This window comes from Daphnia magna, linkage group LG8 (assembly GCF_020631705.1).
Source record: "Daphnia magna isolate NIES linkage group LG8, ASM2063170v1.1, whole genome shotgun sequence".
Classification (NCBI taxonomy): Eukaryota; Metazoa; Arthropoda; class Branchiopoda; order Diplostraca; family Daphniidae; genus Daphnia; species Daphnia magna.
Window position 1 is genome coordinate 9,247,249 of NC_059189.1, and position 24,882 is coordinate 9,272,130.

Consider the following 24,882-nt stretch of genomic DNA (forward strand, 5'->3'; position numbering starts at 1 on the left):
ACTGTCAAATTTACGTAGAGTAGGCTAGATTCTGCGGAGATTCTAGCGTCTGCTGTAGATTTTTGTACCTGTTGTAGCTCTTTGTTATATTTATTGATAAAAGTTCTGAGGACGAAACGTTCTTCTTCTGACTAATTTCTTGAAGACCTAAAATAGAATAAGCAATAAACCAAAATAGTTGCAAAAGATTTCATGACATAATATTTACTTTTTGATTTTCTTTATCGGTGATTTTTTGGGGGGCGACTTGAATTTGTTAGGGGGATTCTTTTTGGCAACTTTAGTAGGCGCCATATTTATTTTTAAAATAAAAATTAAAAAAATTAATTATTAAATTTACAATTCTACAACTGACATATCCCAGAATGAATAAACAGGAGAGAAAACCTGAAAAAACAAAAGAATGTAGACAAGCGTAATAGATTTTGGCTACGTAGTGCGTAGAACTTCCCAAAACTTATGTAAAAGTGAGATCAATCTCATTTTTACGTACGCTCAGTTTTGACTTCGTTTTGACTACGTTTTGAGTTTACGTATTACGTACTACGTAGAGCGTTGTGTCTGAACACTCTTCCGTTCCCAGCTACGTAATTCGGAGCGTAAAAACGTTATACGTAGTACGTAAAACGCTCAAAAAGGCTGTAGTCTGAACGTGGCTTAAGGCGTATAAGTGCCGCATGTCTAATATACAAACCTTCTTTGCCTGGAGGCCTATATAAGGAAAGAAAGCAAGACTTGTTTCGTTATTAGATATTCATATTAACATCCGTCGTGTGCGTGAGGATCGAGCAACACGCAAAACGAATCTATTCAGCCTGTGGTTGCAGAGCCTATGAATCTATGAGTCACGCAACTGTTAGCCATCATCATATTTTTTCTATAGTCTATACACATATGGCCAAAACTGAAAAACTTGAGAACCAGCCTTTTGAATCTGTTCGACGTATAGGCCTTATTTCCAATAATATGCACACGATGAAATGATTTCCGTCCGGGTGGGCTATATATAATGCATATTAAAATATTTTTATCCGTTTCTTTATGCAGTAGAAATTATCCCTGTTCTCGGTAAGATAAGCTATATTTAATTTCCTGGTATTTGAATTTTATTATTCATTGAGTGTTTGGTATTCGTTTGTTTATTTTTTTCCCCGTTTTGACGCAAGATGACGTTGATAACACATCAGGCTTAGTTAATATAAACAACCTTCGCAATGGATTTTTCCGACCGGCTTTCAGTTTCAAAATTCAATGGCTGAATGTATAGCTGATAAAACCTAAACGGAGAAATACAATTAGGGACTACAGTAAAAATACGGCCCGATGCTTTGTTGTATTTTCTGCGTTTAATTGTTGTAACTGTTAATGAGACCCGGGATTAATTTCAGGCTAAATGAAATTATACAAGCACCTTATTAACTACCTTTCAGTAAAAAATTATCATCTTCATATAGGGAAATGAGCAGTGGCACATAAAATTACGTAAAATGGTAGGCTAGTAATCATTTAGGTTTTATGTTGTTTGCCTCAGTATATACAGCCTCGGCTTGCTGTATACAAACCCTCAACGACGACCTGCGAATTAAAAAAAAACGGTGCTGCATTAAAGCCATATTACAATCGTCAAATCAATCGGATTCAGCCAAAATGTCATCAAAAAATGTGGTTACATCATCGATAAGTAAACCTCAAGTTTTATGACAATAAGGTAAGAGTCACAATGTAAATAACGTGCGCAATGGAATAAAGAGGTGTCAATCAAAAATGGGCTTTTTACTAGTCAGTAGTCACACAGGTCGAATATCATTTCATAATTAATTGTAAGGGAACAAACATTAAAAATATTACCTTGTCGCTTAATTTGTCTATGTCTATCTGTTCATATTTAACTTTTGCTAATTCAAGCGCATGTCTTTTAGCTCAGCTTTCAGTTTCTACAATTAATGTTAATTTTATGTTAAGCCCTTACATATTTAATAGTTTTGTTAAATGTATGTTAAAACTACCATATTTTCTTCTTTTTTCTTCTTTAATTGAAACTTAAGTTGGGCTTCACGTTTGGCCTTTGCAACGATTTTTCGGGATAGTTGTTTCATGCTCAAAAATGTGTGGTTGATTTTGGTGTGCAGTTTAATTTTCTTGTGTCTGTTAAACTGCATTTGTAAAGCTTTCTTCAACATCTTGCAGAATTTGCAGTGCGTCATCTTGCCACATTCAGAAATTAGGAGGCTGCATCTAAATTAACAATTATAGTTATGGGTTTATATAATGCTAGTGATTAAATGTGACATACAAGAAAAAACATACTTATTCGATCTCCAAATTCCATGCAGCAGCTGACCATTTCGAACCAAGTTTTCTGTAGTTGGGTATTTTAAAGGATCGTGGACGATGCCAGGACATATTCTTGCATTGTGAAGATTTAACAAAACTTCTTCAATTTGTGCTAGTGATGTAAAAGTGTTGGTCTCGTGTTGGTGCTCTTCAATATCTGTAAGCTCTCGATTTATGATTGTTTTGGTGTAACTGCGTCTATTGAAATCAACTGAAAGCAATTTTTGAATGGCAACACTTTGTTTTTTTTCTTCAATGTTAAAGAAATTAAGCAATCCGTCTTCTAGGGATCCAATTCTCCAAGTTGTTGAGGGTAGCTTGATATTTCGAATGTCATCAGGTGAAAATGTTGAGTTTTCATTTTCCTTGACAGCCTCTAGAACTGACATATTACCTGTGACATTACACACAGCTGCAACCTCAATGACTTCATTATTTATGTCTTCATAAACTGTAACAGGACCTTCTGTAGGAGTATCTTGTGCTTGTGTTGTGCAAACTGTAGTCTTAGTAATAGCATTAGCTTTTACTTTTGTAACAGCACGTGTAATTTGAGAAGGGAAATGTCCACATAATTCCTTATGTTACCAAGTGGTTTTCTTGCGAGAGGTGGTTTTCTCTTTTTCACTGGATTCTCTTTGGTTGACACTAAAAACATTGTACACAGGTATTATTAAAAAAGTGAAATGTAAAACAATATAGATTCTTGTAAGGGGCTGTTCATAAATTACGTAGTACGTTTTAGGGGGGGAGGGGCTCTGACAAAATACTACGGTTTGCTTCAGGGGGAAGGGGGGGTATTTCCTATTTTACTACGTAGTGTGCGGAAAAAAAATTTTTTGAAAAAAAAAGTAAAATTTGCTGCAGTAGCCTGGGGGAAATGGGGAGGAGCTTCCAGACAGGCCTAGACATGAAGGGGAAATCCCCATTGAATGGCAAACTGGTTGTTTCGTTTCGTCTCAGTTAGTCGTTGACCCCGACCTTGGTCAACAATGTCTCAGCCTAATATTTACCAACAATTATTTGAGGCATATTGTAAGGCTTATCCAGACAAGAAAAAAGAAACTTGCCAAAAAGAACTTAACAAAGAATGCGATTCAATAAAATCAAGTTCAGAGAATAAACCGTTGCTGATAAAACCAAAAGCTGAAGAATATTTTAAAAAGCTTAATAGTATTGCTGCGAAAAAAAAGGTGGATTAATGCAATTTTTCGCCAACTCATCGATATCTCATTTAAAAACAAAAACAACCATAGAAAGGCCCCAAGAACTAGAATTTCAACCTGATTCGGATCAGTTTTGTGAACCTTTATTGACGGACTCTGAAACAGAACAGAACATTTGTTCAAAAATTACGAGTTCTGCGAAAAGGCCTGCCCAAGAAGCAACTAAAAATGAAATTGATCTATTAAATGGGGATTTGGTTGGTCTTTATAATCGACAAAAAATGGACATGCTAACTATAGAAGAACAGGAAATTCTTAAGGCTAAGAAAAGAAAGCTGGATGAATGTAAGAAAAAACTTAAAAATTTACAAGATCGCCAACAAAATCAAAAAAAGTTCCGTGATAATCGTCGAGAAGCTCTTAATTCAGCTGTTGTTGCTGACCCTAATTTAAAATCAAAACTGAAGATCAAGGACTCTGGCAGTGCGGGTAGGCCTCGCCTCGAAGAAACACAGCCTTTGTTGTTGTCTGAAATTGTCCGAATCGCTAGGCATGGATCAGCGGCTCATGAAAAGCGACAAGATGAAATCTATCGTAGCATCTTAACCTTGGATGATTTAACTGAGCAACTTACTAAAGACGGATTTCACGTGAAAAGATCATCAGTGTACCTTGGATTACAGCCTAAAAGGAGTAGTAGCCACCAAGGAAAGCGCCATATTGACACGGTTCCAGTGAGACTTATTCGGGCTCAGAACGACTTTCATAAAAGTCATCCAGATCAGAGACTGTGTCAAGCAACTATACGTACCATGGATGAACTTGCATCTCTTTTGGGACCGTCAGAAGTGTGCAACATCTCTCAAGACGACAAAGCAAGGTATTTATAATTTCAAATAATTTCTGGCCTTTTATTAGAACTATTTTTCTATTGTCACTGTCTTTTTATTTACTGCGGTTATAAAATTAACGTGGAATTATTGGTTATTTTCAAAAGAGTTGCTATAGGGATAACGGCAGCAAATGTACAGGCCCCTATGCTTATGCACATGCAGTATCGGGTAAAACTTCCGGACCATGATTGGGTTGTCGCAGCTGGGCACAAGCTCATCCAATCCAATGCAGGCATAGCTGTTGACAGAAATAGCCTAGGAATGCCCGGTGCTGTCGGATATTCAGGTCCAACTTATGTCGCCATTCGCTTCGGCAAACATTGTTCTTCAACTGCTTTAAGTCATTGTATGGACTTTGAACGATTATTGAACCTCCCTGAATTCAACTCTATAACAAAAAGTTCAGATGAGAGAGTGAAGCCGATTGTTATGTTCTCAGGTATAAAATCAAATTGATGAATGAAATTTAATTTCTAACACTTTTTGTATAACTATTTTCTTTCTACTAGTTGATGGGGGTCCTGACGAAAATCCTCGTTACAACAAAGTAATTGAAGTTGCAATACATCACTTTGTGTCACACGATCTTGATGCGATTTTCATCTTTACCAATGCACCAGGTAATATCAACTTTATAACAATCCTATTGGATGAGATTTTTTACACACCCATATATAAAACGCCTTTTCATTATATTTTCACATAAAAAGGCAGGAGTGCCCATAATCGAGCAGAGCGAAGGATGGCCCCTTTAAGTCGCCCACTATCTGGGTTAATTCTTTCTCATAATTACTACGGGAACCACCTTGACGCAGCTGGTAAGACCATCGATGTGGACCTTGAAAAACAGAACTTTAAAAAAGCTGGGACTACTCTGGCAGAGGTATGGAGTGAAGTAGTATTTGATGGATATCCTTGAGTTGCTGAATATGTGGATCCGAATTATTATGAATTCAGTCAAGATCGGCTCAACGTGAAAGATCAGTATTGGTTTTCGGAGCATGTTCGCACGAGCCAGTACTTTACGCAAATTGTTAAGTGTAAAAATCTAATGTGTTGTATTAACGAGCCGAGAAGCTCATACTTGGCCGTTGTTCCTACGCGGTTTATTCCTCCTCCGATTCCATTGATCCAAACTGACAAAGGGTTAAAAGCTTCTGATCGAAGTGGCTTTGAAAGTCACGTCTTTCCTTCTTTATTTTTATCGCTCCATCTTTCACGCGACTTATTGCCTAATTCAACTAAAGAATTCCTTACGCTCCCTTATGATCTTTACACACCCTCAGTTCAGTCGCAGTTATTGGATCGAATTTGCCAAAAATGTTCGCTTTATTTTGCATCGAAAGTTATGCTGAAGAGTCACATGATTGTACACAAAAAGAAGACTCAAAGCGCAAGTGCAGTTGTTGAGAAAGAGTTCATCGTCACAAGAACTAGACCTGTTCGCATCGCAGCGATGCGACAGAGAGAAATGATGGCTATCATTGTATCAGGATTCTGGAATCCCACCATTTGTCGAAAAGCCCTCGATCTTATCGTGCCCAGTTGTGACGCTTGAAGAGCATTTTGATAATCCATGGGAGAACGATGAGTGAATTAAAAAATAAGTCATATCCTGCCTATTAAATTGTTTATAACGCAGTTACACCCAGAATCAATCAATATTTGTGAGCAAATTGTTGTTTCATGTAAAAGTTAAACGGTTGCTAAAATACAGTTTTTTAAACCCTTTATTTGCCTACTTTTTAAGGTATAGTTTTTAGGGGGGGTCTTGCCGTTTACTACGTAATTAGGGGAGAGGGGGTTTCCGATTCTACTCAGCTTACCACAATACGAAGGAGGGGGGGTCCAAAAACAGTAAAAAAGCTACTACGTAATTTATGAACAGCCCCAAAGGTTCTTACATTTGTAGTTTTATTTCGGATGTCTTTTACGAATAAGATATTTCTTTTTAAGTAGAGTTACCGCAAATAAAAGAGCTGTGAATCCAACAACACATTTCGTTTCCACTGGTACACGTAAAAATCGTAGTTATCCATTTTGATGACGCTCAACATCAACACAAAAATAGCACTTCGTCTGCTTATATTTATTTGCGTTTGCATGAAAACTAACTCCGCCTTCTTTAAAAAAAGTCACTTGACAGTGTAAGTTGAAAAATTAAAAACTTAGCTTAACTTCTTAAGAACTTAAAAGATTAAGGAACTAAAAGCTTAAGAAGAACCTCTAGTGTAAGCGAGGCTTTAACGTCCTGTCGGACATCGGGCCAAATCCCGACTCCCCTCTTTAAGTTTCAGAGAGACTTACGGTCGACTCCAGATCGACCAGTCATCTAGAGGTGGTAATACAAATTATACAGAAGGGGAAACATTTATAGTTATAAAATGCGACAATAGAGGGTAGTACTTGCAACAATTTAATTATTCCGTAAAGGGAAGAATGGTTAAATACATGATCCCTTTACAAAAACAACGATAGTGGTGCAATACGACGTGACGGAAACCAGTTATATTTGCGAGAAGAAATACCAGGAAATCTGTGGTTTTTAAACTGTCAAACACTTGCAACAAATCACAGCGTTTTTTTTTCTACAATTTACTTCACTTCTACATAAACGACGTTGTTGAAAAATTTTATTCATTCGTTGGTCAGAGTTTGAACGGTGAGTATTGACATCACAGGTTTTTAAATTCGAATCAGTTTAAATCAAAAGTATTTCTGAACAAAATACTAGGGTTTGACTTATCCATCGGAACCGCAACCAAACCATGAAATACGTTAGTTTTTCGGCTGTGTTATTGGTGAGTTTACAGGCATTTCTCTGTTTCCATCAAGACGATTTAATATTCAGTTTTTTAAAAAAGATTGGAAATTTCGACTCAATATTGTGTGACATGACTCTGCATTTCCTAATCCTGTTTTTTAAATGATTTCTTAAAACTATTGTTTACGCCTTTAATTGTTTCTCAAATAATGCTGAAGATGTTGAATGCAAATTTAAATATTTTTGATACTTTAGGGAAACTACACGGGTGGTAGTTTGAATCCGGCTCGATCCCTCGGTCCGGCAGTCATCAGCAACAAGTGGAGTTATCACTGGGTAATTTTCATATTTTTCCTATTATCCTCAATTGATTAGGCATTGCTTCCAGAAAATTGACACGTAAATCGATACTTAGTCACGCCCATGTCCTTCATCTGAAAAAAAAAAATCAACGTAACTTATATCGAATAATCACGTCTTATATACCTGTATTTAAATCATTTAAAAAATAGTATTTTTGTATACAAAAATCTTTCAAATTCAAAACATTCTCAATTATTGACGTCGGATAGACCGACGTAAAGTTTCTGCTTAGACTTGTCGCAACTGATTTGTTTCTCCTTAGAAAAAAACAGAAACGTCTTATCCTTCAAAAAACAAATACTTTCTCGTTAGGTTTACTGGGCAGGACCAATCATCGGTGGTGTGGTGGCCGCCCTTCTCTACCAGAAGGTTTTTAAAGCCCGTTCGGTCGAAGAAGAAATCGAATTGGAATCTTACCAGTACCATGTGGCCAATTCAAAGGAGAGCGAAATTCTTGCTGATCGAACCACGACCATCTAAACATTTGAAAAACGCCTTAATCAGTAGTGATGTTACGTTTAACTTAACGGATAACGTAAAATATGCGTTAACGTACCATTTTGAGGGTCCGTTAACTTAACGGATAAACGTAAACGTAATATTATTTTCAGGCGTTAAATTTTGACGTTATTTGCAGAAAAAAACAGCGTTGCCATTTTTAAATTCCTGTTGACAACCAAAACAATGGGGATTACCCATTCTGCCAGCCTATTGAAAAGTTGAAAACGCTGCTTTCTTTTACTTTTGGTCTGCTAGTTATTCACAATTTATGAATTTAAATTCAAAAAGCATGCAAAAGGTTGTCCATGTGATTTAATTTTGGAACTCGAATTCATATGAAATGAAATCTGAAGAATCTGACTTGGAGGAAGCCACGCAATTTGTAGGCAACCAATTGAAGATCCCAGTGCACATTCATTTACTAAGAACTTGTCATGACTGTATTCAAAACAGTCGCTTAGTCACAATCAAGACCATTGATAAAATATTATTCCTTTGATTTCATCACCTAACCTGTGCAGAAAAACGCAATAAATTTAATAATCAAGATCCTTTTATTATTTTACAATTATTTTTTTCTTTAACGTAACGTAAAAATAACGTGTAACGTACGTTAACGTGTTGTTTCAAACAACGCGTTAAATAACGTATTAGCTTAACGTATAAATTTCAAAGCTACGTTAATTTAACGGATAACGTAAACGTAGTCAAAATCCTATAACGTAACATCACTATTAATCAGCTACAAGAAAAAGAGAATAAGAATTTTTTTTTTTTTTTTTTTTTAGCTGGGCTTATCTCCAGCAGGAGTATAGCCCGAAATGTATTGACCGAGTAGGGGAGACTGGAGTAAGCCGGGACGGTTTTCGTTTTCCCCCTATATCTCCCAAACTAATCATTAAATTAATTTATTATTTTGTTTTTATGTATTCCATACGGTAATGTACCCCCCATATTTTTTATATAATTTAATAATAAACCATTTTCCCATATAAGACCTTTAAAGTTTTCTTAGATTTGTGGGAGGAGCCTATTTTGAGGGGTAAGTGAGGACACTAGGGTGGGTGGTGAGGGACGTCCTCCGTTTTCACCTTAAAATTCATTAAAAAAAATTGTAAAAATTTAAATAGCGTCCTACTGCATAGACTCTACAAGTCAATAAACTTTTCAATTTGATTATTGTGTTAATAAAAAATTTTTCTTATATGATAAAAAACCCTTATTACAAGATAGGTGGGGGTTGGGCTTATTGTAATCGATTAATATGCTGAATAATCGATTGCTTGTGATCATTGTAAGGAACAGTAATGGCGTCATGAGCTCGGTGATGATTGATGGGCTTGAAGGCCAAACCCGCCCACTAATGTCCCATTTTAGTCAAAAACAGCTGTCCCGATTTCCCGAAAAAGACTATTTTTTTAAAACGTTAATATTATCTACAGTAATTGATCGAAAATTATAATTTTTGTTTTTAACAATAAAGAAATGATTAAGCTTCATTTCCATATTAAATTTACATGCCATTTGCGATTATTTTTTTCTAGAAACATTAAATGGCGGAGACAAAATTTACTAAAAAAAACCGTTTTTTTAGTTTTGTTAATAACTGATACAGTTATTGACAAAACTCAACCAAATTTCATGCCAAAGTAGATTGTATGTATCTAAATAACATACTAAAAAAATTTTTAATTTTATTAAACTCTACTATTTTTCCCTCTACTGTCTCTCTTGACCCGGTGTCCCAGCATACTCCAGTCTCCCCTATATGTACATATTAACAAAATACAAACAAACAAAACAAGACAAGCTGCATGAGTATGCACACTAGGGAATATACACAGGGGAACCTGGGCCTATTTACGCCACACTGGTCATGTGATGCTCTTGAGATCTCTGCTAGGTTTGCCTGCAAGTAGACTTGCGGGCTGGAGTCAATCCAGTTTGGTTGGACCTTCGAGGCCGCCAGCCAACGGCCACTGGCGTAGCCTCCACCGAGACAGAGCACCGAGCATTACAATCGCAGCGGGAAAATCTGTGGCTTATTAGGGTGTGAACGGGTGTTATGGAGAGGATACGATCGCCTCCAGCTCCTTTGACCAGCAAGAGAGAGGAGGACTGAGTACCATGAAAGAGAATGGACGCGCATTTGGCTCTAGGACGGCCTTAGAAACTCTAAAGGCCTAGAGCCGGGCATCGTATAAGCTGAAAAGAAAACAACAAGCCTGAAAGCCACACCACTCTAGTTTTTTTCCCAGCGCAGTCGCTTGGATGCACGTATAAAGACGATAAAAGCCTTCCAAATGATGGGACATGTTGGGATTGATTCAAGGGACCTAGGCCAAAAGCCATCGATAGAGACACAGGTTGCCGAAAAGATTGAGCGCGGACTAGAGAAAAGAGGGCAATAGAATAAGAAATGCATGACAGATTCTGAAGCGTGTCCACATTCACATTTTGGGGAAGCGGAAAAATTAAAACGAAACTGATGCTAGTTTAAGAGAGAGTGACCTGAGAGGATTTGAGTGACCTGGGGACAGAGTTGATGCGGAAGGTGTAGAAGATGGGAACCAGGAATGCAGCAGCCCGCATAGGCTAGCTGAAGACCCTTAGCTTTAGAAGGATGACAGAAAAAGAGACGAATATTTTCTCTGCGAGGGGCCAGTATGTCTACACAGAGCCTTTCTATTTCCGAGAGCATAGCACCGTAGCGAGTGAACCCCAAAGCGGAGTGATGATGAGCAATAATTTCAACCTGCCACCGAGTGACTAGCCAAGGATAGTGCATGAAGAATAGACAGTTGCGTAGCACAATGTGAGTCTTTTGCGGTTGCTAAAGGGCCATTTGCGACGTCTAACACCTGTGTCTGTCCGGCTGTGATAAGACAGCAGTGAAATGAGTTGCCAGAGAAGGCAACAGCAACAAAAACTCGTAGTAGAGAGACTTCAGGTGAGTGTAAACTGCACTCCTCACGTAACCATACTGGATGAAACGAGGGGATCCAAGGTGGCCAACAGTGGTTAAAATGGCGCTGGGTTGAGTCACTTTTGAGAGGAGGGGAGGAAGATGGTAGAGTGCCAGCAAGCCATTTCAGTGAGGCTGCAGAGAACCGTCCTGTTGTGTCGGTGGAAACACGGAGATGGGTTATCTCCATTACCCGAAAATCTATAGGGAGGATATTTGCAAGGACGAAGGATCCTTCAGCAGAGACAGTTTTGAAGGCACAGGTTAGAGAGAGAGCAATGGAGCGCTGAAATGCACGAAGTTGCTTGATTCCTTTTTTTGTGGATAGAAAAGGGGCCCAGACGGAACAACCGTAAAGCAAGATGGGTTCAACCGCAGAGAGGTAGATATATTTCAGACGCTTCCTATCATAGCCCCACGTAGACTTTAAACTAGACTGAAGTGCAAAAAACGCCCTTTGGGCTGCAGCGATCATGTTGGAGATGTGGGAGTGCCATTTTAGGCGACAGTCAATCGTAAGGCCAAGAAAGAGGGTCTCTGCAGAAGGAAAAATTCTCAGGTCATTGATTGAGATGCTGATGTGGGACCAATTGAAGAGTTTTTTGCATATGATCATAAAGATCGATTTGCTGGCGTTTAATGCAAGTTTGTTGCCCAGGCACCAGTTGTTTACCCCATCGCACATGGACTGCAAATTACGGGTGGCTATTAGTGGATCTTTGTGATACGTCGCCACAGTTAGGTCGTCAGCGTAGCCAACTATCAGTGAAGGAAAGGGAAACTGGAGGCGCAGGGCATCGTCAACAAGGACCGACCAAAGAAATGGAGAGAGCACTCCACCTTGAGGGCAACCAAGGCCAACATGAAAAGAGGAGACAGTGTTATCTAAGGAGAGGATTGCAGTGCGATCAGAGAGGAAACAATAGATGAGTTGAATCAGGTAACGTGGACATTTACGGTCAGCAAAAGCAGAGATGATGGCAGGGTGCCATGCAGTGTCAAATGCGCTTTTGATATCGAGAAAGGCGCAGGCTGTCACGCATTTGGCCTCTTTGGCTGCATCACAAAAGGAAATTAGAGAGTGCATGGCCGTTTCTGTTGATTTACCCTGGGTGAAACCGTGCTGGTTTGGGCTTAGCCATTGGGCTGTTGACGAATGCCAAAGAAGTCTGTTCAAGACGAGCTTCTCGAGAATCTTAGCCAAAGTGTTGACAAGACTGATTGGGCGAAAACTGCTCAATGTGTCGTACGAGGGTTTGTTAGGTTTACCTATGATAGTGACCATAGCAATTTTCCAGCAACTCGGAAAATAAGAGAGAAAGAAACAAGCGTTCATGATAACTAAAAGCTGGTGAGAAATTAGATTGTAGATTGAACTTAAAATAGCTGAGGAGATACCATCAATCCCTGGGGCAGATTTAAGATTTAAGGATGACATTGCATTTGCTAGTTCATCTTGTGAAATCGGGTGTGAGATGCTATCACTTATCGGAGAGGATGACGGACCAAAGAAAGCCACCCTCTCTTCCATCTGCTTATGGACCGACGTGGATGGGCTAGGAAGGGGGAAAAAATGCTCCGCGCACTTCTTTAAAATGGCTGTGGGGTCAGAGATGACTGATCCCTGAATTGTAATATTGGACGGGAGACTGATGTTAGCAGATTTGTCAGATGCAACCCTCAAAGCAGAGAAAAGATCACTGCTGTTTAAAGAGAATAAGAATCTAAAATTAAAGCTGAAAAATGAAGCAAAAACAAAACAAACATTCCTTTTTCACGAATAATATAATTTGGATTTCACACCTGCTGCTATGAATCGTTAGTCGAGTTCTTTTCTTTTTCCGGAGCTATTCCGGCTATTTGCCTCCCCCTTTTTTTCTCCGTTTTTAATTTTATTTCGTGATCGCATTCAAATTTTAACGGGAATTCTTATTTGATAGGGTTTTTGCTATATTAGAACAATGGGGGTTTTTTTAAACCACTTTGATCATCTCCAGAGCAGGGTCGTACAGTCGTTTCATTTGATTTTTTTCCATTGAAATTCATTTCCCCACCTCTTTGGTTGTCCATTTTATGTATACCGGAAGACCCGGCATCCATATTTTTTTATTTTTTTTATTTCATTCCTTTGAATTGAACCACAAAGTATTTGTTTAGGTATACAAACGACATCAAAAATGTGTTTCTTTCGATTTTAGTTGGCCGATTTCTTTTTTCTGGACGGTTAGTTTTTTTTTTCTATCACGCACATGATTTTCGACAACGGCTTTTTTAATTTTTATTGAAAAAAAAAACTACAAAATCGAAAGCAGGGAATAGATAAGATATCAAACATGCAATATTGCGTCATTGCATATCTCTATATTATATACCACCTTCCGTTACGTCTTGCGCTTGAGCTATATCAAACCTATTTTTCTATATCGCTCTGTGTCATCGTTTTTGTTTCCTATCTCTGCCGACATTTTAAGCTTTCTAATTTTTTTCAAAGTTTGCCACTCTCGTTTGAATGATTTGTTCGCTGTTCGGATTAATCTTACACGAGCCGCAAAAAAGCCCATCATTTTATAGAATCGCATATAAAATTTATCCAGCTCATTGTTTTTTTTTTGTTTGTGTGTGTGTCCTAGAAAAAAACAAAAACAAGAGAAAGAAACTCGTTTCCGATCAAAAATCGAGATGTACAACCAAACCCCCTTTCTTTTCTATAGTTTGTCGCGTCATTTTCGTGTACGATTCTATATACGCAGCTACCTAAACGATTTAGCCTTTTCATTTCTGTTTCGTTTTTTTTTTTTTACCTGCGCAAATCACAAATGTTTTGTTTTTCATGTATTTTTGGCTGTCATTTTGTTTTTATCTTTGTTTGATTCACTCTGATGTGTGTGTCCTGTATCTCCCCTCGGTTTCTGTGTAATACTTTAGCAACGCTCTTTGTAGGTGGATTTGCGTCAGACCGTGATGCAACTCACATGAAAACATTTGTTAAAGGCAAGGTCCACGTCATGCAGCTGAAACTATCCCTGTTTTGTTTTTCCGTTTTTTCTGTAAATTATTTTAACCTTTTATTTGAAAACCAACAACAACAAAAATCGGTTTGGAAGGTGAATATATTGTAGGCGCTCTGGTTCAACACCCATAAGATTCTTGTATGACATTTTATTCAATGGCTTTTTTTTTAATTATTATCTCGACTAAAACCAAGAAGAAAACAAAAATAATAAAATAAAACTATAAGGAAAAAGAAAAAATGGCGTGATAAGATAAGACCCCCCGGGGGTCTTATCTTATCGGTCGGTCTTATCTTATGTCGGTGGTATACCACCAACATCTGGTTCTCGCGTTTTCGCTCTATATATAGGTTCTTTTTTCCCTTTTAAATATGGCTCCCACTTTCCGGCTTTGTGCGAAGGCAGTTGCTCTTTTGTTTGGTTTTTTTCCTTTTTTTATTACTTATTAGGTAGTTGCTAAGAATCGTGATCGCGTCAAAAAGCAAGGCAAAAAAAGGGTGTCAAAATGGTTCTGGGTCGTCGAAAAATATGGGTTGTGCCTCATTATCACCGACAACCGTGAGACGTGATTTTATGGCAATATAAAAAGGTGCCCGCGTGATTAATCATCGCACCCTAGCTGGTTAATAGATGTTTAACCAACACGAGCGTCAGATTGATTTAAAGCCAAAGATAAATGATGAAAAAATAAAATGAAAAGGCAGAATGGTCGAAACAAAATACTTGTTTGTCCCGAGCGAACATTTGAAGTCGACAAGTAGGCAACTCTCCAAACTTCAGTGACATCTCTTGACCTCCAATAGAACTTCATTGTGAGAACATGTTTATTGACGCGTGAACAATAGTCGGTACGAGTATATAGGATAAGAAAAGACTTGAGATCGTAGTGGATTATTTTTTGTTTTCTACGGTTAGTTTTCGACATTTTGGAATTTATGATTATTTTAGGGATTTCGCTGAGTGTTGGAAGCTCATGTAGTCTGATATACATGGTCGCAGATTATAATGCAGAGTCACGTTGTCGGCTCAGTTCAAAACGGTTAAAGTCCTTTTTTGTTTTTAAATGACGCCAAACGGGCGACCCCAGCATCGAACTTTGAGACTGTAAACAATTATTTTTTCATCAGTTAATAATAATAATATATTTTTTTAAAGAACTGGAACACGTAATATTGAGTTTGCTATTCCGGCACGTTCCGGCAAGTTGATTATGGCGTCCGTCATTCGTTTCAAGTTGGTCGTTGACCGACTTTCGAAAAAAACGTTCTTTATTTCTATACAGAGAAAATATAGAACACACTGGTCAAGATACTTTCACAAATGGTAAAACTTAATACATCTTTTCGGAAATAATTAAAGTTAGTACATCCCACTCACTCAAAAGACGATGCTTTCAACGCATCCGTTTATTACGTAAACTTACGTTCACCAGTTGTATTTTCACTCCTTAAGGCGTGTAAGTGCCGCATGTCTATACATTACCTGTATAGCAAACCTTCTTTGCCTAGAAGCCTATATAAGGAAAGAAAGCAAGACTCGTTTCGTTATTAGATATTCATATTAACATCCGGCATGTGCGTGAGGATCGAGCAACACGCAAAACGAATCTATTCAGCTCACTGTTAAAAGGGTACCACTTATTTGGGGTTGTCAACCCCGAAAAATGTGAAGTTGTATGAAATTTTGACTTTTTTCGAAAATTTCGGGATGTTAACTACTATTCGCATTTTTTCAAATTCAATGCAAATATTTTAGACAAATAACCCCTGAAATTTTTGGGCTGTATCCCAGAAATTTCAGGGTTTGTTATAAAGAGAAGATATTTTCGAAGAAACGACGCAGGTAGATATATTATTCATAAAAGTAGTTTACATACAAACAGGAACGAAAAGAGGCAGGATGAAACTGATAGACATGAAATTCTTCAGTTTTAAGAGATTCTGAGCAATTTGAAAATTATCTGGTCTTTTTTCAATTAAGAAAGACTGGACTTTGTTATAGAATAATGCAGTTCGATAAATCTTACAAATAAAGAAAATTTTCCGCAGTGAGAAGCAATATTTAAAATCATACCAAATTCTTTAGCTGTGTGAAATAATGGGACCCAAAATCAAGCTTTCTTTTACACTGTTAAAACACATACTATTGTTTTGGATTGCTGATTTAATGTTTTTGTATTACATCAATTTAAGTTAAGTTATATTTATCAACTTCACAAATTTTATGAATCGGCGGTGTTCAAAAACAGAATTTCAGCACGTAAAATCGAATGTTACCATATCTTAAAAAATTTACCCCTAAATTTTTCTATCACCTAACCGACTTTAATTATTTTTGAACAGATGTTTGCTAGTATTGTTCCATTGAATGTAGCTCAGGGGTAAAGCATTGAACTGCAAATCGGAAGGTCTAGTGTTCAAGTCACGTGGCAGGCTTTTTTTTCTCTTTCTGTACCTATAATACCCCACAAATTTAGGGTTTATAACCCCACAAATTTCGTATTGCGATACGATACAAATTTTTCGGGGCTGAGAACTCCAGATCTCGTTTGCCGAATTTTTCGAGCAATTAACCCCGAAATAGTGGTGTACTTTTTTAACAGTGAGCCTGTGGCTGCAGCCTATGAATCTATGAGTCACGCAACTGTTAGCCATCATCATATTTTGTATAAATACACACATGATGGCCAAAAAACTTGAGAACCAGCCTTTTGAATCTGGTAATTAGACTATCTGGTAAAAACAACCTTATTTTAAGTTTGAACGAAAGTGATGTTTAAGTTAGCGGATGTGACCGAGTGGTCGCCGACTCTTTTTCAGGGTGAACCTCGGGAAATTTTTCCGTATTTTCCGTTCCGTAATTTCCCTCAATTTCCGCAATTTCCCTAAATTTCCGTAATTTCCCTAAATTTCCCTATTTTTCCGCAATTTCCCTATTTTTCCGTGATATCCCTATTTTTCTACGATTTCTCAATTTTTCCGCGGTATTTTTAAGCTTTTCCTACCTTTACCCACCGGATTAATCACGAGAAAATGGAATTAAGGCCACTGGGTGTCCGCCTTCGAGATTTTGTTGGGCATACGTCAATGACTGAACTGGGCTTTTATTTTAAATTTTCGACAAAAACGGCTTACATCTTCGACAATTTGTTGAGAAAAGAGCTCCTTTTCACCAGAGGGGATGTCAGAAGGAGGTAAGCTGCAAATATATGTATCACATGGGTGGAACCCATGAGAAAAAACGGCAAGTTTGGATCCAGATTCAGAAATAGTCTTCGATTTTTTTTGCTTGACAGCGGCTTGAAGAAATTCTGCGTCTTCAACTTGAGCAAGAGTCCTAAGGTCGTTGTATCCTAGTTTTTTAAGAATATTAATCATATGAGACGCCAGATTGAGTCCATTTTTCCTCAAAAGATAGAAAACGTCTATTTCAAGATCTTCCATTTCTGGTGCAACTTTTTCGCGTGAATGCGTCATCTGCTGCATTTCTCTTGTTCAGCGACTACAGAGTTGCCGTGATACATAAAAAAGAATGCTTCAAAAATCAAAATTATGGCATTTTGTTACAAAATATAAGAATACTTCACGAGTAATTCACTAGTAATACACCTGAATTAGTTAAAACTAACTAAAGAATCATCTAAAGCAGTTAATCGGACGTTTTAATGATAATTATTTTTATTTACGTGATTTCCCTAAATTTCCGCAATTTCCCTAAATTTCCGTGATTTCCCTAAATTTCCGTGATTTCTACCCCTTTTTCCGCTTTTTCTCAAGGGGTGAACCTCGGGAAAAAGAGTCAGCGACCCCTCGGATGTGACCTAGGTGATCGAGTTGCCAAAACTCAGAATAACAGTTTTGGAAGTGTATTCACCGGGTGGGTGTACTTGTCGTACATATGGAATGGATTTCTTAAGAAATGAAACGGCTTCTAAGCGAGTTTTTTTTCCCTTCCCTTTTTTCTATTGCCATCAAATTGCTTCACTGTTATTTCTAATGGTTCTGCTTGGTACGCATGCATTGGCAGTGGTCGCAGATTACCCCCGCAGGCCAAGAAAGAAAGATGGCTGAAACTGAAAGTCTTGCTCATTTCAATCAACGGGTGCACATTTATTTTGTTTTAGACGAAAAATTTTACTTAAGAATGCATTACCATCAGAATACGTAGGCATATTGACCTAATCGACCGTTATAGATTTATCGAAGCTAGGAAAGGAACAGACAAATGTCTAAAGAATTCATCGCACGAAAATGAAACAGAATTCCCATTCTGCAGGCATGGCTTCTTCACTTTATCTTCCCCCGATCCCTCGTCACACAGCCTCCACTTGAACCTACCATAAGACTGCAAGCAGCAACAGAATAGACCTTTTTTCCCATCGACTCCCCAAAAGACACCTGCATCGCCCGAAGCTCTTACATCAGCTGACTAACACGGAAGCACCCTCGTCTAGCCACAAAACTTCCGAAACATCTTCCTACCTGTTCCCACGTCTAGAATATTCATACACCTGCACCGCACGCGCCAAGACATTCCACCCTTTTTAGATTAAGATCCCAATGCATAAATAACCGTAGGTTTAGAAATATTTTTACTAATTATTCACTTAAATCCTAGTTAAGTGACCTGTCCAAACTGTCACCACAGTTCGGGGGTGGCTTTAACACAGGACTATTTAATACTAATTTATACTCCAAATTCACGCTTTCTCCCGTAAATCTTACAACTTTAAACTATAATTCTTCTCACCCCTCCATGACTCATCCGAGCGGATGGGTACCCCTTAACCTCCCTAAAATTCGACTTAAGTGAGTTGACAGAACTGTCAACTCCAGTCGGGGGTGGCTTTTGCACGGAGCCTTCTTTCCCTATGGTTTTCTTTATTCGGGTCACGGCCGCATCTTTTCCATATAAAAGGCCGTGACTTTTCCTCTCATAGTTAGTCGCCTTAGTCGCCTTAGTCGCCTTAGTCGCCTTAGTCGCCTCAGTCGCCTTCTTCCGTTTCCATCCACCTGTTCTTAGTTCCTCTTAGCTTCCTTCCGTGGCTAAAACACTCAGTTAAAGCACCAGTAAAGTTCCGTTAAGTCGATCTGTGAAGTGAAGACTTTACCCACACGCTATACAACTGTTCCAACTGGTATGTCACACCTCTATTTATTTATGTCTGTAGCTTAGACTTAGTAACCAATACATTTGCATTGTGGATCAGCCGTCTCCTTTTTATTTATTTAAACCGCTTTTAATTTTGTTGCAGTTTCTTTATTGTCACAAGCTCGGGCACAAAGCTTACAACAAACATTCGTACCAAATAATACAGAAGTTACTATATACAACAGAATACGCGAAGGGTAGCCAGTTTGCACAAGGCTCCTTCTTAAGGACTTACGCGAGGCTAGCCAGCTTCAAGCAAAGCCACCTCTTAAGCCTCGCTTACACTAGAGGGTTTTTAAGCTTTTAAGCTTTTAATTTTAAGAAGTTAAGGTTTTAAGCTTTTAAGTTTCTGGCTTACACTAATAATTTTTGTAAGTTTAACAGCTTAATAACTCAAAAGCTTAATATCTTAAATATCAAACTGGTTTGATATTTGAGCTTTTAAGTTGTTAAACTTTTAGGAAAGTTTAAGCTCTAGCCAATAGGAATATTCGGCTAGTGCGTACTTCTTCGTAAATTTTTTTGCAATGGTGCCACCACAAAGGGGCTGTTCATAAATTACGTAGTACGTTTTAGGGGGGGAGGGGCTCTGACAAAATACTACGGTTTGCTTCAGAGGGGAGGGGGGGTATTTCCTATTTTACTACGTAGTGTGCGGAAAAAAAATTTTTTGAAAAAAAAAGTAAAATTTGCTGCAGTAGCCTGGGGGAAATGGGGAGGAGCTTCCAGACAGGCCTAGACATAAAGGGGAAATCCCCATTGAATGGCAAACTGGTTGTTTCGTTTCGTCTCAGTTAGTCGTTGACCCCGACCTTGGTCAACAATGTCTCAGTCTAATATTTACCAACAATTATTTGAGGCATATTGTAAGGCTTATCCAGACAAGAGAAAAGAAACTTGCCAAAAAGAACTTAACAAAGAATGGGAGTCAATAAAATCAAGTTCAGAGAATAAACCGTTGTTGATAAAACCAAAAGCTGAAGAATATCTTAAAAAGCTTAATAGTATTGCTGCGAAAAAAAAGGTGGATTAATGCAATTTTTCGCCAAATCAATATCTCATTTAAAAACAAAAACAACCATAGAAAGGCCCCAAGAACTAGAATTTCAACCTGATTCGGATCAGTTTTGTGAACCTTTATTGACGGACTCTGAAACAGAACAGAACATTTGTTCAAAAATTACGAGTTCTGCGAAAAGGCCTGCCCAAGAAGCAACTAAAAATGAAATTGATCTATTAAATGGGGATTTGGTTGGTCTTTATAATCGACAAAAAATGGACATGCTAACTATAGAAGAACAGGAAATTCTTAAGGCTAAGAAAAGAAAGCTGGATGAATGTAAGAAAAAACTTAAAAATTTACAAGATCGCCAACAAAATCAAAAAAAGTTCCGTGATAATCGTCGAGAAGCTCTTAATTCAGCTGTTGTTGCTGACCCTAATTTAAAATCAAAACTGAAGATCAAGGACTCTGGCAGTGCGGGTAGGCCTCGCCTCGAAGAAACACAGCCTTTGTTGTTGTCTGAAATTGTCCGAATCGCTAGGCATGGATCAGCGGCTCATGAAAAGCGACAAGATGAAATCTATCGTAGCATCTTAACCTTGGATGATTTAACTGAGCAACTTACTAAAGACGGATTTCACGTGAAAAGATCATCAGTGTACCTTGGATTACAGCCTAAAAGGAGTAGTAGCCACCAAGGAAAGCGCCATATTGACACGGTTCCAGTGAGACTTATTCGGGCTCAGAACGACTTTCATAAAAGTCATCCAGATCAGAGACTGTGTCAAGCAACTATACGTACCATGGATGAACTTGCATCTCTTTTGGGACCGTCAGAAGTGTGCAACATCTCTCAAGACGACAAAGCAAGGTATTTATAATTTCAAATAATTTCTGGCCTTTTATTAGAACTATTTTTCTATTGTCACTGTCTTTTTATTTACTGCGGTTATAAAATTAACGTGGAATTATTGGTTATTTTCAAAAGAGTTGCTATAGGGATAACGGCAGCAAATGTACAGGCCCCTATGCTTATGCACATGCAGTATCGGGTAAAACTTCCGGACCATGATTGGGTTGTCGCAGCTGGGCACAAGCTCATCCAATCCAATGCAGGCATAGCTGTTGACAGAAATAGCCTAGGAATGCCCGGTGCTGTCGGATATTCAGGTCCAACTTATGTCGCCATTCGCTTCGGCAAACATTGTTCTTCAACTGCTTTAAGTCATTGTATGGACTTTGAACGATTATTGAACCTCCCTGAATTCAACTCTATAACAAAAAGTTCAGATGAGAGAGTGAAGCCGATTGTTATGTTCTCAGGTATAAAATCAAATTGATGAATGAAATTTAATTTCTAACACTTTTTGTATAACTATTTTCTTTCTACTAGTTGATGGGGGTCCTTGGTGGACCTTGAAAAACAGAACTTTAAAAAAGCTGGGACTACTCTGGCAGAGGTATGGAGTGAAGTAGTATTTGATGGATATCCTTGTGTTGCTGAATATGTGGATCCGAATTATTATGAATTCAGTCAAGATCGGCTCAACGTGAAAGATCAGTATTGGTTTTCGGAGCATGTTCGCACGAGCCAGTACTTTACGCAAATTGTTAAGTGTAAAAATCTAATGTGTTGTATTAACGAGCCGAGAAGCTCATACTTGGCCGTTGTTCCTACGCGGTTTATTCCTCCTCCGATTCCATTGATCCAAACTGACAAAGGGTTAAAAGCTTCTGATCGAAGTGGCTTTGAAAGTCACGTCTTTCCTTCTTTATTTTTATCGCTCCATCTTTCACGCGACTTATTGCCTAATTCAACTAAAGAATTCCTTACGCTCCCTTATGATCTTTACACACCCTCAGTTCAGTCGCAGTTATTGGATCGAATTTGCCAAAAATGTTCGCTTTATTTTGCATCGAAAGTTATGCTGAAGAGTCACATGATTGTACACAAAAAGAAGACTCAAAGCGCAAGTGCAGTTGTTGAGAAAGAGTTCATCGTCACAAGAACTAGACCTGTTCGCATCGCAGCGATGCGACAGAGAGAAATGATGGCTATCATTGTATCAGGATTCTGGAATCCCACCATTTGTCGAAAAGCCCTCGATCTTATCGTGCCCAGTTGTGACGCTTGAAGAGCATTTTGATAATCCATGGGAGAACGATGAGTGAATTAAAAAATAAGTCATATCCTGCCTATTAAATTGTTTATAACGCAGTTACACCCAGAATCAATCAATATTTGTGAGCAAATTGTTGTTTCATGTAAAAGTTAAACGGTTGCTAAAATACAGTTTTTTAAACCCTTTATTTGCCTACTTTTTAAGGTATAGTTTTTAGGGGGGGGGGGTCTTGCCGTTTACTACGTAATTAGGGGAGAGGGGGTTTCCGATTCTACTCAGCTTACCACAATACGAAGGGAGGGGTCCAAAAACAGTAAAAAAGCTACTACGTAATTTATGAACAGCCCCAAAGGTTCTTACATTTGTAGTTTTATTTCGGATGTCTTTTACGAATAAGATATTTCTTTTTAAGTAGAGTTACCGCAAATAAAAGAGCTGTGAATCCAACAACACATTTCGTTTCCACTGGTACACGTAAAAATCGTAGTTATCCATTTTGATGACGCTCAACATCAACACAAAAATAGCACTTCGTCTGCTTATATTTATTTGCGTTTGCATGAAAACTAACTCCGCCTTCTTTAAAAAAAAGTCACTTGACAGTGTAAGTTGAAAAATTAAAAACTTAGCTTAACTTCTTAAGAACTTAAAAGATTAAGGAACTAAAAGCTTAAGAAGAACCTCTAGTGTAAGCGAGGCTTTAACGTCCTGTCGGACATCGGGCCAAATCCCGACTCCCCTCTTTAAGTTTCAGAGAGACTTACGGTCGACTCCAGATCGACCAGTCATCTAGAGGTGGTAATACAAATTATACAGAAGGGGAAACATTTATAGTTATAAAATGCGACAATAGAGGGTAGTACTTGCAACAATTTAATTATTCCGTAAAGGGAAGAATGGTTAAATACATGATCCCTTTACAAAAACAACGATAGTGGTGCAATACGACGTGACGGAAACCAGTTATATTTGCGAGAAGAAATACCAGGAAATCTGTGGTTTTTAAACTGTCAAACACTTGCAACAAATCACAGCGTTTTTTTTTCTACAATTTACTTCACTTCTACATAAACGACGTTGTTGAAAAATTTTATTCATTCGTTGGTCAGAGTTTGAACGGTGAGTATTGACATCACAGGTTTTTAAATTCGAATCAGTTTAAATCAAAAGTATTTCTGAACAAAATACTAGGGTTTGACTTATCCATCGGAACCGCAACCAAACCATGAAATACGTTAGTTTTTCGGCTGTGTTATTGGTGAGTTTACAGGCATTTCTCTGTTTCCATCAAGACGATTTAATATTCAGTTTTTAAAAAAAGATTGGAAATTTCGACTCAATATTGTGTGACATGACTCTGCATTTCCTAATCCTGTTTTTTAAATGATTTCTTAAAACTATTGTTTACGCCTTTAATTGTTTCTCAAATAATGCTGAAGATGTTGAATGCAAATTTAAATATTTTTGATACTTTAGGGAAACTACACGGGTGGTAGTTTGAATCCGGCTCGATCCCTCGGTCCGGCAGTCATCAGCAACAAGTGGAGTTATCACTGGGTAATTTTCATATTTTTCCTATTATCCTCAATTGATTAGGCATTGCTTCCAGAAAATTGACACGTAAATCGATACTTAGTCACGCCCATGTCCTTCATCTGAAAAAAAAAAATCAACGTAACTTATATCGAATAATCACGTCTTATATACCTGTATTTAAATCATTTAAAAAATAGTATTTTTGTATACAAAAATCTTTCAAATTCAAAACATTCTCAATTATTGACGTCGGATAGACCGACGTAAAGTTTCTGCTTAGACTTGTCGCAACTGATTTGTTTCTCCTTAGAAAAAAACAGAAACGTCTTATCCTTAAAAAAACAAATACTTTCTCGTTAGGTTTACTGGGCAGGACCAATCATCGGTGGTGTGGTGGCCGCCCTTCTCTACCAGAAGGTTTTTAAAGCCCGTTCGGTCGAAGAAGAAATCGAATTGGAATCTTACCAGTACCATGTGGCCAATTCAAAGGAGAGCGAAATTCTTGCTGATCGAACCACGACCATCTAAACATTTGAAAAACGCCTTAATCAGTAGTGATGTTACGTTTAACTTAACGGATAACGTAAAATATGCGTTAACGTACCATTTTGAGGGTCCGTTAACTTAACGGATAAACGTAAACGTAATATTATTTTCAGGCGTTAAATTTTGACGTTATTTGCAGAAAAAAACAGCGTTGCCATTTTTAAATTCCTGTTGACAACCAAAACAATGGGGATTACCCATTCTGCCAGCCTATTGAAAAGTTGAAAACGCTGCTTTCTTTTACTTTTGGTCTGCTAGTTATTCACAATTTATGAATTTAAATTCAAAAAGCATGCAAAAGGTTGTCCATGTGATTTAATTTTGGAACTCGAATTCATATGAAATGAAATCTGAAGAATCTGACTTGGAGGAAGCCACGCAATTTGTAGGCAACCAATTGAAGATCCCAGTGCACATTCATTTACTAAGAACTTGTCATGACTGTATTCAAAACAGTCGCTTAGTCACAATCAAGACCATTGATAAAATATTATTCCTTTGATTTCATCACCTAACCTGTGCAGAA

General features: G+C 37.9%; 5 protein-coding genes across 8 annotated transcripts; 4 read left to right on the forward strand and 1 right to left on the reverse strand.

Moving 5' to 3' along the window:
* Positions 1-1,123: 1,123 nt before the first annotated feature.
* On the reverse strand, positions 1,124-6,521 carry LOC123475498. Of its 4 annotated transcripts, none has more exons than XM_045178222.1 (5): positions 6,359-6,521; positions 2,308-2,982; positions 2,007-2,235; positions 1,849-1,934; positions 1,127-1,575 (listed from the first exon to the last, which is right to left on the reverse strand). In XM_045178222.1, exons 2-4 carry the CDS (start codon positions 2,721-2,723, stop codon positions 1,896-1,898), a joined length of 684 nt encoding a protein of 227 aa, XP_045034157.1. In that variant the 5' UTR covers positions 2,724-2,982; positions 6,359-6,521; the 3' UTR covers positions 1,127-1,575; positions 1,849-1,895. The 4 variants fall into 4 exon arrangements, 3 of the variants coding, with proteins under 3 accessions (XP_045034156.1, XP_045034157.1, XP_045034155.1); XR_006650621.1 differs by lacking the exon at positions 1,849-1,934 and having other exon boundaries at positions 1,131-1,359; positions 1,424-1,575; XM_045178221.1 differs by having other exon boundaries at positions 1,124-1,934.
* Positions 3,120-6,126, forward strand: LOC123475497. The gene is given in 5 exon segments (XM_045178219.1): positions 3,120-3,522; positions 3,525-4,380; positions 4,498-4,832; positions 4,903-5,013; positions 5,104-6,126. Coding segments are annotated over 5 exon segments (1,707 nt in total). The 5' UTR covers positions 3,120-3,326; the 3' UTR covers positions 5,313-6,126.
* Positions 6,522-6,881: 360 nt separating the features above from the next.
* Positions 6,882-8,006, forward strand: LOC123475499 (aquaporin-like). Its single transcript, XM_045178223.1, has 4 exons — positions 6,882-7,055; positions 7,128-7,194; positions 7,413-7,493; positions 7,833-8,006. The coding sequence occupies exons 2-4, from the start codon at positions 7,162-7,164 to the stop codon at positions 7,998-8,000; spliced, it is 282 nt and encodes a 93-aa protein (XP_045034158.1). The 5' UTR covers positions 6,882-7,055; positions 7,128-7,161; the 3' UTR covers positions 8,001-8,006.
* Positions 8,007-19,935: 11,929 nt separating this feature from the next.
* LOC123475280 lies at positions 19,936-22,461 on the forward strand. Its single transcript, XM_045177828.1, is given in 3 exon segments — positions 19,936-20,167; positions 20,170-21,022; positions 21,140-22,461. Coding segments are annotated over 3 exon segments (1,401 nt in total). The 5' UTR covers positions 19,936-19,971; the 3' UTR covers positions 21,492-22,461.
* Positions 22,462-23,219: 758 nt separating this feature from the next.
* LOC123475281 (aquaporin-like) lies at positions 23,220-24,344 on the forward strand. The gene is made up of 4 exons (XM_045177829.1): positions 23,220-23,393; positions 23,466-23,532; positions 23,751-23,831; positions 24,171-24,344. The coding sequence occupies exons 2-4, from the start codon at positions 23,500-23,502 to the stop codon at positions 24,336-24,338; spliced, it is 282 nt and encodes a 93-aa protein (XP_045033764.1). The 5' UTR covers positions 23,220-23,393; positions 23,466-23,499; the 3' UTR covers positions 24,339-24,344.
* Positions 24,345-24,882: the final 538 nt, after the last annotated feature.

What these genes read in the sequence shown, in the direction of transcription:
- LOC123475498 (XM_045178220.1), bottom strand. Translation starts at nt 2,723, where the DNA reads ATGTCAGTTCTAGAGGCTGTCAAGGAAAATGAAAACTCAACATTTTCA. An exon ending in GGAATTTGGAGATCGAATAA is followed by an intron (nt 2,236 to 2,307) that starts GTATGTTTTTTC and finishes TTGTTAATTTAG; the next exon opens with ATGCAGCCTCCTAATTTCTG. An exon ending in AGAAAAAAGAAGAAAATATG is followed by an intron (nt 1,576 to 2,006) that starts GTAGTTTTAACA and finishes TTTAATTCGCAG; the next exon opens with GTCGTCGTTGAGGGTTTGTA.
- LOC123475499 (XM_045178223.1), top strand. Translation starts at nt 7,162, where the DNA reads ATGAAATACGTTAGTTTTTCGGCTGTGTTATTG. An exon ending in GTTTTTCGGCTGTGTTATTG is followed by an intron (nt 7,195 to 7,412) that starts GTGAGTTTACAG and finishes TTGATACTTTAG; the next exon opens with GGAAACTACACGGGTGGTAG. An exon ending in ACAAGTGGAGTTATCACTGG is followed by an intron (nt 7,494 to 7,832) that starts GTAATTTTCATA and finishes CTTTCTCGTTAG; the next exon opens with GTTTACTGGGCAGGACCAAT.
- LOC123475281 (XM_045177829.1), top strand. Translation starts at nt 23,500, where the DNA reads ATGAAATACGTTAGTTTTTCGGCTGTGTTATTG. An exon ending in GTTTTTCGGCTGTGTTATTG is followed by an intron (nt 23,533 to 23,750) that starts GTGAGTTTACAG and finishes TTGATACTTTAG; the next exon opens with GGAAACTACACGGGTGGTAG. An exon ending in ACAAGTGGAGTTATCACTGG is followed by an intron (nt 23,832 to 24,170) that starts GTAATTTTCATA and finishes CTTTCTCGTTAG; the next exon opens with GTTTACTGGGCAGGACCAAT.